This window comes from Diabrotica undecimpunctata, chromosome 1 (assembly GCF_040954645.1).
Source record: "Diabrotica undecimpunctata isolate CICGRU chromosome 1, icDiaUnde3, whole genome shotgun sequence".
NCBI classification, from domain to species: Eukaryota; Metazoa; Arthropoda; class Insecta; order Coleoptera; family Chrysomelidae; genus Diabrotica; species Diabrotica undecimpunctata.
The window spans coordinates 184,839,012-184,852,234 of NC_092803.1; the positions used below are offsets into that span (position 1 = coordinate 184,839,012).

The following is a 13,223-nucleotide window of genomic DNA, read 5'->3' on the forward strand; positions in this document are numbered from 1 at the left end:
AACATAATAAATATGGAAACAGAGTTCTTCCAATCATTAGATCATGCTTACCACACAGTTCAATAAAGTGTTCGCCGTTATTATTTCCTTGATAAGTGTCATGCTTTCCCGTTATTGTGTTCTAGGTTGATGTTGTCAGTGCCAACCTTGGCATTGAAGTATCCTATCACTACTTTTATATCGGACCTTTTAATTTGTTCTAATATGGCTTCATGGCATTCGTAAAAAGTCTCTTTTTCTTGTTCAGTATCTTGTTCTGTTGGTGCAGAGCACTGAATCCGTGTTACCTGTCTTAATTTGGTCCTAATCCTTGCAGCGATTTTCCACTCTGAAACTGGTCTCCATTCTATGAAAGAGTTTTTGTGACTTTACTAAACAGGAATCCTACTGCATTTACATGTCTTCCTCCTTTTGTTTTACCAGAGTATATCATCAGGTCGCTATGTTGACCTGTTCTCCAGTTCCATTCCACCATGCTTTACTGAAATCTAGTATATCAATTTTATATTCTTTATGCAAATTTATGCGATCGTGATGCTTGCATTATAGTTTTTATATCCCAATATCTGATTCTTGTCCATGTGCCTAAGCCAAAGGTCGGTATCAAAGGATCCGTCCAGTTATTTTCTGTAAAAGTTTCGAAAATAAAGTAATTTAAGGCAGATATGTGATTGGCCTCTCGCTCCTGATTCTGATGCCGAGGCTAAAGTCCTCAGACTGGCCTCAAAAATTTCTGGATTGGGAACATGACATTTCCTTCATGTTTATGGTACTAAGATTATACCGCCTATACTCAGTCGTCAGAGCTTCGTAACTAGCTGGGTGCACCGTGTAACCAATTGTCACCGCTCGAGCAGATGAGGTTGACATTTGGGACAGGGTGTTATCGGTGTTGGTTCGCCCCCTTTTACCCCCATTAATTAAATAGGGTACATAACTAGAAGAAAAATCTAACATCAATGTTTCCCAAGTGTAAAAATATAACAAAAATTAATTTTAAGCAAAAAATATGTTTTGATAACAGTTTGCAGTGTCGGTAGATCAAAATAATTTACCGAACAGTTATAGCGCGTTGCCAATTACAAGAAATGGGCTTCTTCAAGTATAGTACAAATAACTATTTATTACTTGCTCTGGGTTTGTTTATATTACCGTAACATAAATACAAAAAAATACAAAAAGTAAATGTTGGCTTACTTGTGTGTTCAGCAACTGAAGAAACGTGTCTACATTCTCTTGACAGACAATTTTCGCATGTTTGCTTCCTCTTTCGGCGTAAACATCAACCTGTGTAAAATGGTACAAAACTTGTGCCGACAAGTCCAACAGTTTTAAATCGTAGTAAGTATTAAATAAGTTTCTGGCTGAGCTTGATATATCGCCAAATTCCTTAAAAAAAAGATTATATTTACTAACAAAAAACCTGTGATCCGAAAATTTGACCCCCCCCCCCCCACCAGAAACTCAGACAGAGTTACTTCAAAATTTAAAAAAAAACACCGTTTTTTTTATAGCAAGGGTCGAGTGGCACATCATCTGAAAGGTATTTTTTTCTCTAAACGACACTATTTTTTTTTTAATTTTCGGAATAATTTTAAGATTTTGGATTTAACTAATTTATTGGTTGAACACCAATGATTTACTTATCAAAAATGTAATAAATAAAATTATAATGGGCACAGTTAAGAAAAGATGATAAACTGAAAAAATGTTTAAAATATTAAAATTGTGTTTACATACATACCTTGCAATAATCCTCATCTAATACAGTTACGTCCAGTTTCAGAATAATTTCCATAACGTTCTTCAGAATACTAATGTTGGTTTCTTCCACCAGTATTGAATCTAAACAGGGTAGCATCTTAGCTAGATCGTTATGAAGTTTATGGGTGTCTGGCTTAACTAAAAAAATCAAGATTATGAATAGAGAGTACTATATTGCGAGTTTTTTGAAGATTATATCTACACTAGGTGTAAGCAAGAGTACTAATAGAGTGTGTAATAAAAGCAATGTTTATAACCATTGATACATTGCTTTTAGTATTGAACCATCGAGAAAATAGTAGTTAGGGTTGGCTGTTAAATAAAGCTTCTCCCACATTAGAATATATTACATAACGTGTTGTTATAATTTTTAAAGTCCACACCTATCAAACATGATTCATGTTATCTACAAACTGTTATCGACAAGGAAATATATGCTACGGCAAACAGTGTATAATATATTTAATAAATAGATAGTCAAAAGAATCGCAAGGAATTGGCTGCAGGAAGCTCAATACCGACAGTACTGAAAAAAATTAGGGGAGGCTTATGTTCAAGATGGACACAGAAGGCTGGATGATGATGATGAATGGTATCGACAATACAGCTGTATATTTTTAATTGAATGTAAAACATACACGATGCATTCACTAGGGATGTAGAATGAAAACGGTAATATGATAGAAATGCTTTGAGTCAATCCATACACAGTAAGGTGCCACTTTTAACTTGTCAGTAAAAAGCAGCTTACGATACGATAATAAAAGCCAATGACGGTAATGGATAAATATTTTTGATCGATGAATCCGGCGAAAATGGTAGAACATTATTAACTTCATTAATTTTAGACGTTAGAACGCGGACGTACTGCTCATTTTGAGTCCAAACTGTCATGTAATTCGCAAAGTATAGAGAAACTGGCATTTAATATAACGAAAACAGCAAATTTTTGACAGTGCTACAAAATTGTAAAATAGCAATTTAGGATGAGTGTACGATGATGACACAGAAACGAGCATTGGAGATCCTTTTCTGCCAGTTAATCCAAGATCAACAGCTGCTGATTAAACGAATGCTTGCTTGAAGGTATCAAATTTATGGGGATATGTGAATAATCTCAAGTTGTGTGTGTGTGTGTGTGTGATTGTGCATTATTGGCTTCGGAGTCTCTGTCCATTCGCCATCTTACCTTTATGGGATTATTTTGTATTTTTTATTCGGAAGCTATAAAGGAGTGACCCTTGCTTTCTTCTCGTTTGCTATACAATCATAGTCCTGCTCTAATTTTACAAAGAAATATTTCCTATATATCTAATTTTACAATTATACCTTAGATTTTTATTTCTCTTATAACATATTCAGCTTGTTTTGAATTATTTCCTTTTATTGTGTTTTTTTTTATTTTATTTTTTTTTTTTATTTTTTTTCTTTTTTTATATATACATATATATACACACATATATTTATTTATTTGTTTTTTTTTTCCTATCTTTTTATCTTATATAATTTGGGATATTAGACTAGGATACAATTTGACGCTCAGGGGTCGATCAGAGCATTTAGACGAGACAGGTGGACCTCGGATAGACTTAGGGCTTTGCACAAAGGGAAAAAAACATAGGCTATAAACTTAATCTAATACATAAAATATGTTTATACAAAATTTGATAAATATTACAATCTTCTAAACTTAATAATTGGGTTAGGTTATATGGTTTGGTGATTTTGGGTATTTTGGTTATTTCTTCATTTAATACTTTTACTTCATTACTTATTTTAGAACAGCCTAATATCATGTGCTCTGTTGTACCTTCTTCTCCGCATGTACAATTAGGAGAATCACTTAATTTTATTTTATATTTATACTGCGAAGTTAAAACATGGTTGAACCTTAATCTGCACAATACAGAGAAAAACCGCTTACTTCCCGACAGTCTTGAGAACCAAGATTGGCTAGGAGGCTCGGTAACTATGTTTTTATAAAATTTTCCTTTTGGACTGCTTCTATACATTTCTCTCCATTCTGTTAGTAATATGGGCTTTACGTGGCAAGCAATTTCATTGTGAGGACATTTATACTTTAAATATTCTCCTGTTCTACTTCCTATTTTAGCTTCTTCGTCTACTTCTTCATTTTCTTTTATTCCACAATGCCCTTTAATCCAAACAAGTGATACATTAACCTTTTGAGCTTGTAGTTCATGAAGTTTAGTAATTATTTTGGTAAAAATATAATTACTATTGACCTGGTGGATATTTTTTATTTTGATAACAGCACTTTTACTATCTGAACAAATTGCAAATGATTCTTCTGTAACTTTCATATTACTTATATATAGAAGAGCTTCTAATATAGCGATTAATTCTGCCGTATATATTGTTAGTTTTTCATTTAATTTATAAGATTTTTTAATGTTATTATGTGAATCAAATATAGCGCAACCTACTTTATTGTTACTCTTTGATGCATCGGTGAATATATAGCGACGCCTGGGAAGATACTTTTCTAAATCTTGCTTAAATATGTATTGTCTAATTCTTGGGTGAAATTTTGAATAATCTTGGAGAAAAACACAGTTAATTGGATGGATGTTGTAAATATTTATACTATATAATGGATCTATATCTGAAGAGTGTATTTCTTCTATTACGTTATGTATTACATAATATGACTCTGTAATAGTTAAACTTTTTTTCGACTTCCAATAACTGTGGGTAAGATCCGATGTCAACTGTATATTAATTTTTTGGACTAAGTCGCTTTTTTTGGAGCTTAATTTAGCTATAAAATTGGAAGCTAAAATCTTTCGGCGATATTTTAGTGGAGTTTCCGCTACTTCTGCAAATAAACAATCAATTGGTGTACTTTTTAAAGCCCCTAGGCATAGCCTTAGACACTTATTTACTACGTGGTCTATTTTTTCTAGTTGACTTTTTGAAGCTTGGTCGTAGAAGAAACAACCATAATCCAGTATTGACCTAATGTAGGATTTGTACAGAAGGATTGCTACATTTGGATCTGATCCCCATTTTGTTCCACATACTGACCGTAAGATGTTAATTCCTTTTTCTGTTTTCTTGATTAGATAATCTATGTGATTTTTCCATGTCATTTTTTTATCTAAATGCATTCCTAGGTATTTTACTGATGCACGTACGCTATACTTTGTTGTATCCAATGTTAATTCGGTTGGAATGTTTTTTCTTTTTCTCGTGAAAATGCAAACTTCTGTTTTTTTCCTGGAAATTTTTAGTCCATTTTCATTACACCATTTATTGAGGTTCTTATAAGCTATATTTAATTTTTTGCACCCTTCTTCAATATATTGACATGGTGAATATATACAAATATCATCGGCAAATTGAAGTATAGAAATGTTCTCAGATTTAATTTTACATTCCAGATCTGCTGTGTATATTAAGTATAGTACAGGGCTTAGTATACTTCCTTGTGGTAACCCAATATTGGTCGTTTTAGGGCCCAATATTTCATCATTTATATTTATTGAAACTGTTCTATCGGAATATAGTAATCTGATACGTGAGGTCAAAGCTTGAGAAATTCCCATTTTTTCCATTTTTTCATAGAGAATGTCTAATATCACATTATCATATGCTGATTCTATATCTACAAAAATTGCTGTAAGTGATTTGTTGTTAGTAAAAGCGATATTTATATCACTTACTAGGTTACCTACATTTTCAATGGTTGAACATCCTCTTCTGAAGACAAACTGTAATTTAGGTAATTTTTTATTGTTTTCAAGCCAATGAACTAGTCTGACTTTGATCATTCTTTCTAAAGTTTTTAAGACACACGAAGCTAGAGAAATTGCTCTATATGAATCTGGATCTTCCGCATCTCGATTTGGCTTTAGAATTGGGATTGCTGAATATTCCTTCCAGCTTGTTGGAAATTCTGCCCGATTCCATGTAGTATTTATTATTTTGCGAAAAATTTCTATACTTGATTCTGACAAACTAGCGAGCATTTTATAATAAATGTTATCAACTCCGGGTGCTGTATTATTGTTAGTTTTGAGGCTTTGTTTTATTTCCATACTTGAGAATTCCCTATCTATATCATCCGTGCTCAGTAAACTAATCGGCCGAATATTTGTTTCCACCCAACTTGGAGCAATTTTATTGAAGAACATTTCTACCCACTCCCCTTCCTGGGTCCTATTTTTTGGAGGATTAAATGTATTTTTTATTTTCTTTATATATTTCCATATATCTTTTATAGGTGTGTTTCTGTTAAGTTGTTTACAAAAATTTTGCCAAGAATCTTTTTTGCTTTGTAATATTATTTTTTTTGCGACTGCTACTGAATTTTTATATTTTAAATAGTTAGTTAAATTTGACTGCCTTTTGTAAAGCAAAAAAGCTTCTTGTTGACATTTAATGGCATTTGCACATCTCTGATTCCACCAAACTTTGCTAAATTCTGATTTGATCTCTGTTCTCTTCTGTGGGATTGCTAGTTTTGTAGCATGATTTAGTGACTCTATAAAACTTTTATAAGATCTTTCGTTATTACTTTCATCTAATTGTTCATCTACTATCTGAGAGAAAAGGGACCAGTCAGCTTTATTTAAATTAACTTTGTTTTTACACTTAAAGGATACTTGAGTAGTATTAAAATATGTTTTAATTAGAACAGGAAAATGATTGGAAGTACCTAATGGTATAATATCAGTTTTCCAATCACAATTTAAAGTTATATCTCTAGAACATATTGTTATATCTACAGCAGATTTATTATTACTTCCAAATCTAGGTATTAATGTTTCGCTTCCTGTATTTAAATAATTTAAGTTACACTCCTCTATAGCACCGAGAAGCCTTGAACCCGATATATCTGAATAACTATTTCCCCATGCAGTATGATGACAATTGAAATCGCCTCCTACCAAAAATGGCTTTTCTAGGCTATCAAAAAAGGCAACCCAATCTGTTTCTCTAATGTTTAGTTTTGGTTTGGCGTATATAGAGTATAGGTGGATTTTGATATTTTTATTTATTGACACTGATACCGACACACATTCTACGAACTTTATTGGAGCAAATTTTGGCTTAGGAAAAAATGTAAGGAATTTTTTTAATAAGATTGCAACTCCTCCATAACCGTCATTACGGTCGTGTCTAAATATATTAAAATTATTAATAAAAAAATGTGAAGATTCCTTTAACCAGGTTTCCGAAAGCAACACTACATTAATCTTATTATCGAAAATGTATTTTTCAAAATGACCTTTATTACACAGAACTGATCTAGCATTCCATTGCAGTATATTTAAGTTACTCATAGTCTGATAGAATTTGCGTTATACTGTCTTTTATATTTTCAATAAGTGTACTATTTTAATTTTTTAATTTCTATATTTGAAAAAGTTAAAACATCTTTGATAAGATTTAATATTGATTCGCGAGTTTTTATCTGTTTACTTAAAGTGCTATTATCATCACAACTATTATTATAATTTGGTATATTTTTAAATTTATTGAAAACAGGTTCTGTTATATTGTCTCTTTATTTTATTAGCTCCTATTACCGATATGTTAACTATATCATGTTTAATTTCTGGTATCGCATTAATTATTAGTCTAGCCGTAGCTATTTTATGTAAATTGCCTATTTTACCTGTTTTACTTTGAATATAAACAAAAAATGGCCCATTATCTTTTGAAGAATATTGATTTATTGTGTTAATGACCGTGTTTACGTTTAAATTTTTTCCGGAAACAATTTCAGAAACATGATCAGTACTTATCTGTGAAATAGGGTTGATATTTTGAAATCCTCTAAATTCCTCCACTGGAGAAGGTGGAAGATCCGGATGGGACACATCCATATCACCTTCCAACTCATCTTTTTCGGGGGGTTTTCTACCCCCGCTACTAACACTCATGATCTTTAAACCACTTAAATTTTACTTTTTTTTAAATCGATATGTGTAATTTTTATATGAATACACTAGTTTTTTTTAATTACAAGGTGATAACACCGATTTCGTTAATTAGATTTTAAGTATCGCACGTCTATTCGCTTTGACGAACCGAATCCAACTGTAATCTCAAGTTAATAACGAACATGCAAGTGGCATTACAAAATAATATATCGACAAAAGTTTGTTTAAAGGAACTATTAGATATTTGCAATGGGAAAATTTCTCTTTACTCGTTTACTGCCTCTTATTTTGTATCCACCAAATTTCTGTCAGCTCACAGCTTCAAAAAAAAAAAGAGCGTGGCACTTGGGGAGTGCCGACATAAGTGAATACTTCTTATACCACGTTATTACTATATGTAGGTTAATGAAATTTTATGTCTGCTTATTACTGAATTGTTAATATTTTTTATAATAACACTAAATATTAAAGTTCTTTAAAATTTTAAAAATCTTAATTCGTTTCTTTCAAAATTTTGTTAATTGATTTTAGTAATATTCAAATTTTGTTAAATATAATACCTACAAATTTATTCATCATATTCTTCTTCTTTAAGTTCCATCTTCTATCGAAGGTTGGAAATCATCATGGCTATGCGGACTCTGTTGACTGCCGCTCTAAAAAGTTCTGCACTACTGCACTTAAACCATTCCCTTAAGTTCTTAAACCAGGATATTCTTCGTCTTCCCACATTTCGCTTTCCTCGGATTTTGCCTTGCATAATAAGTTGTAGTAATGCGTATTTTTGCCCTCTCATCACATGTCCTAAGTACTCAAGTTTTCGTCTTTTGATAGTTAATATTATTTCCGCCTCATTTCCTACTCTTCTAGTTACTTCCACGTTTGAATCCATGATATTAGTAGGATTCTTCTGTAACACCAAAATTCAAAGGCGGCCAACTTATTCAGATGGACTTGTTTTAGTGTCCACGCTTCTAAGCCATAAAGAAGAGTAGAGAACACGTAACATCGAAGCATTCTCAGGCGTAGTTCTAACCTTATATCCCGACAACAAAGAAACTTTTTAAGTTTAATGAATGATGCACGTGCTATTTCAATGCGTGTCCTAATTTCTTTGGTTTGGTCTACATCTGATGTTATCCATGTTCCTAAGTATTTATAGTTATTAACACTCTCAATTGCAGTATCTTCAATAGTCAGTTGTATATTTGCATGTGCAGATTTAGTCATGATCATGCATTTAGTTTTCTTTAAATTTATTTTCAGTCCATACTCATGACAGCGTTAATTAAGGCGTTGCATTACGTTCTGTAAATTATTGTTGTTATCCGTCATTATTACTGTATCGTCTGCAAAACGTAAGTTATTCAAAACTTCTCCATTGATAGATATAACTTCTATTGAGTCTGAGAGCGCTTTTTGAAATACCGCTTCACTGTAGACATTGAAAAGTAGTGGGGACAGCACGCAACCCTGGCGGACTCCTCTCTGTATTTTGATATTTTGGGTGTACTGGTTGTCAATTCTTACCTTGGCAGTTTGATTCCATTTGCTTTTTAATATATCTACAAGATTTTTATGTTGAACCTTATCAAATGCCTTTTCAAAGTCTACAAAACATAAGTACATGTCCTGATTTATGTCCATGCATCTATAAGCCAGCACATTCAAGCCGAACAAAGCATCTCTTGTACTCATACCATTTCTAAAGCCAAATTGTATGTCACTAATTTCATATTCAAGAGTTTTAACAATTCTGCTGTAAATTATTTTCAAAAATGTTTTAAGTGTGAGACTCATTAAAGCTATTGTTCTGTGATCTGAGCAAGTTGTTGCACTTGGCTTTTTGGGAATTGCTACAAAGGTCGATTGCAGCCATTGTCTGGGGATTGTGGCAGTCTGATATATTAGATCAAAAAGTTCAACCATCACATCAATAACATCTTCATCGATGAGTTTTAATAATTCGATTGGCACATCATCTGGTCCAGTAGCTTTACCCTCTTTTGTGTTTTTGATGGCATAGATGACTTCTTCTCTTAATATTGGTGGTCCGGTATCCTCGGTGATTTCTAATGACAGCTCTTCTCTTTCATCATTAAATAGTTGTTGGATGTAATTGGTCCAGTGACATAATCTTTCCTTCATAACAGTAATAATATCCCCTTTATAATTTTTAAGGATATTCGTTCTTGTACGTTTTCTATAACCTGTCATTTCTTTGATTTTTTTGTGTAAATTAAAGCTATCATACTTTTTATCCAGATCTTCTATTTCCTTGCATCTGTCGGAGAGCCACCTCTCTTTTGCCTCTCGAATTTTCTTTCTGATGTTTCTCTGAATTTCTTTGTATTTATTTAGGTCTTTTGCTTTATGTTTTCTTCGTTCTTCCATAAGTTCAAGAAATTCTTCTGTCATCGAAGGTTTTGTTTTTTCTCCAAGTGGTTTGAGGGTTTCTTTTCCAACTGACACAAGGGTATGTTGAATTTTTCCTCATTTTTGGTCAATAGTTAGAGTTTCCGCATTATCTTCTTTGACTTTCCTTAAGTTCTCGTTTATTTTAAATTTCGTTTCCGCATGTGTGTTGTCTTGTTTGATACGTCTTGCATGATTTTCTTGGTGCTAAGGCTGTTGACTTTCTTTAGTTTCACTCTCATCGACAAAACAACCGGGTCGTGATTGGAGGATATGTCCGCTCCTGGATAAGTTTTAGATGATATTATAGAATCTCTATATCTTCTGTTGACGATAATATAATTATCATATACATTTTCAATATTATCTTGTATTTATGCTTAATTATTTTATTTTGATTATCATTATATTCTAAAATGAATCATGAATAATGGGAGTGTATATGAATTAATTTTTATTAATTAAATTAACATTTGTAAATTTCTATAATAAACTTTTGTTTATTTTAATTAATTGTATTTAATTTTATCTAATTTTATTTCATTTTATTTCATTTTATTTAATTGTATTTAATTTTAGTTAATTTTACTTAATTTTATTTAATTTTCCATACAATTTTAATACCATTTTTATGTAATTTTGTCAAGAAAAGTTATCAATATAAGTTTATAATCCAAATTTATATTAACAATTTCAGATCATAATTAATGTAATGTAAATCTTCGAAAATTGGCGGTTACTACAGTACCACTCAGCCTTATAACAAGGAATTTCACAGTTAACCCTAATTATGTAAGTATTCACATGAATTTACCTGGTTTTGACATAAGCCTAGGTATGCCGACCGTTCCGGATACTCGTTGTTTTACAGCTTCTGAAAACATCTGCGCTAAGGCCTCCTTTAGTTCGTTATCTTCGACTCCTGTCACAATTAACTTACAGAATAGTTTCCAGTTGTCCATATGCGTGCATGAATCCAAAAATCCATCCACTAGAATTTCCTTTCTGTATTTATGATTCTGGAAAACATAAAAACTATTGTATTTCAAAAATATTTGAAATCTATGTTATTACAATTTTATTTACAAATTATTTTATTTATTTTGGAAGTTTATTCAAGAAGCAAAGATGTCTGCTCGCAAGACTTTTATCATTACGCGAAAGCTGGCCAAAAGACTTAAACGAAAGAGACATATTTCCCAATTGGTCCATATGAGGACAGGAAATATTTTATTCATTTTTGTCAGATATTTTTATAAAAAAATTGCAAAGAAATATTTTACAATAACCAATATTTTAAATATAGTAACGTAAGTATTTAATTTTTTATGAATTTCAGATTTATTTGCAAACAAAAACTTACCCTGGAAGTAAAAATCCTAGCGATGTAAACGATTATTTCATCAGGGCATTTCTGTGCCAAATCTAACCATAAGGAGAAAAACCGGCAGGCCGCTTTACCTAATGGCGCGTACTTGTTGAATATTATATCTACCACTTTAGTACATATTTCGTCGTTAATAAATTTAAGATCGCTGAAAAAAGCAAATGTTTTAAATGCCTATAAGAGTTTTTATTTAAAAGGTTTCTTGTCCATTATATAAAAATGAATCCCTATTATATCACTGTCCCTTAAGCGGCCCACAAATTGCGCTGTTCGAATAAAAGTGTCGAACACGAGTTGCACTGTAGCATAATAAATTTCTTAGTATAAAATTTTCTAAGACGCCCCTGGCCCAAGTATAAATGTTTCGAAGTTTCTCTGTTTACATATTGTCAGGTAAAAGAAAAGTATTCCAAAATATGGATTTATTTATTTGTACCTGTTAGTTTTAAAACTAGAAGTGAAATTGCCAACATTCATGGAGAAATCCAGGTACAATTAGGAATTGGAGCAGAAAAGTTCGTCCATGCTGTTATAGTTGCTGACATCGAAGAGGATGTTATATTAGGAATGGACGTCATGAATATGCATAGATTCCAATTGGATTTTAAGGATAAGGTAATCAAAGTTGGCAACGAGGAGGTATTTCTTCATCCACATGATGAACACTGTGCAAGCAGCCGTTAAAGACGATACAGTTGTGCCTGCGAGAAGTGAAACGATCATAGTAGCGCGGTTACAGGGAATTGTAGACGAAGAGACACCTGTTATGATGGAGCCTTGGAACCATGACGACGAGGTTGGCCGAGGAATTATAATAATTGGAAAGGAATTGGTGACTTCGGCTAAAGAAATACCTGTGAGACTTATCAATGTCAATGACTACCCAGTGACCTTTAAGAAAGAGACAAAAGTAGGAACTTGTACATGTGACATCCATAATCAGTCAGACGACAACATCCGATAATTCCAACGACAAATTCGACCAAATGGTTGCAGTTGCTGGACAGTCTCTAAATCAGATGGAGAAAAGGAAATTAAGGGAATTTATTCGGCAGTACCGTGATATTTTCGTACCGAAAGGAGGAAAGACGGGAAGAACTACCGCTGTTAAACATAAAATTAATACTGGTAATGCTAAGCCAATTCGTCAAACAGCTCGACGATTACCACAGGCGAAAAGAGAGGAAGCTGAAACGATTGTTCAGGAAATGAAGAAAGACGGGTTGATAGAATCTTCTACGAGCCCATGGGTCTCTCCGGTGGTCCTGGTTAAGAAGAAAGACGGAACGACGAGGTTCTGTGTGGATTACCGTTTGCTGAAAAACGTTACCAAGAAAGATATTTATCCTCTGCCTCAAATCGACGACACATTGGACACATTGGCTGGAAGTAAATTGTTTTCTACTTTAGATTTGAAGTCTGGACAGTGGCAGGTAGAAATGGACCCAGTAGATAAAGAGAAGACAGCCTTCATCACAGGATCTGAATTGTGGCAATTCAACGTTATGCCATTTGGACTCTGTAATGCTCCTGCGACATTTGAGAGGCTTATGAAAAATGTGTTGAGAGGGTTATCTTGGAAAACAAGCCTGGTTTATCGAGATGACATAATCGTCTTGGGGGAGACATTTGAAGAACATCTGAAGAATTTAGAAAACGTTTTTAATCGACTTAAAGCTGCCCAATTGATGTTAAACCCCAAGAAGTGCCAGCTATTTCAAGGTAAAGTCAATTATCTGGGTCAT

General features: G+C 32.7%; 1 protein-coding gene across 1 annotated transcript in view; it reads right to left on the bottom strand.

The window, feature by feature from the left end:
- LOC140432686 (cohesin subunit SA-1-like) overlaps nt 1-13,223 on the bottom strand; it is a 37,289-nt gene that overhangs the window by 19,202 nt on the left and 4,864 nt on the right. Inside the window, exons 3-6 of the mRNA XM_072520743.1 lie at nt 11,455-11,626; nt 10,906-11,110; nt 1,745-1,902; nt 1,198-1,389 (exon numbers count right to left, since the gene is read on the bottom strand). Coding sequence (XP_072376844.1) covers nt 1,198-1,389; nt 1,745-1,902; nt 10,906-11,110; nt 11,455-11,626 — 727 coding nt within the window. The remainder of the gene's footprint in view (nt 1-1,197; nt 1,390-1,744; nt 1,903-10,905; nt 11,111-11,454; nt 11,627-13,223) is intronic.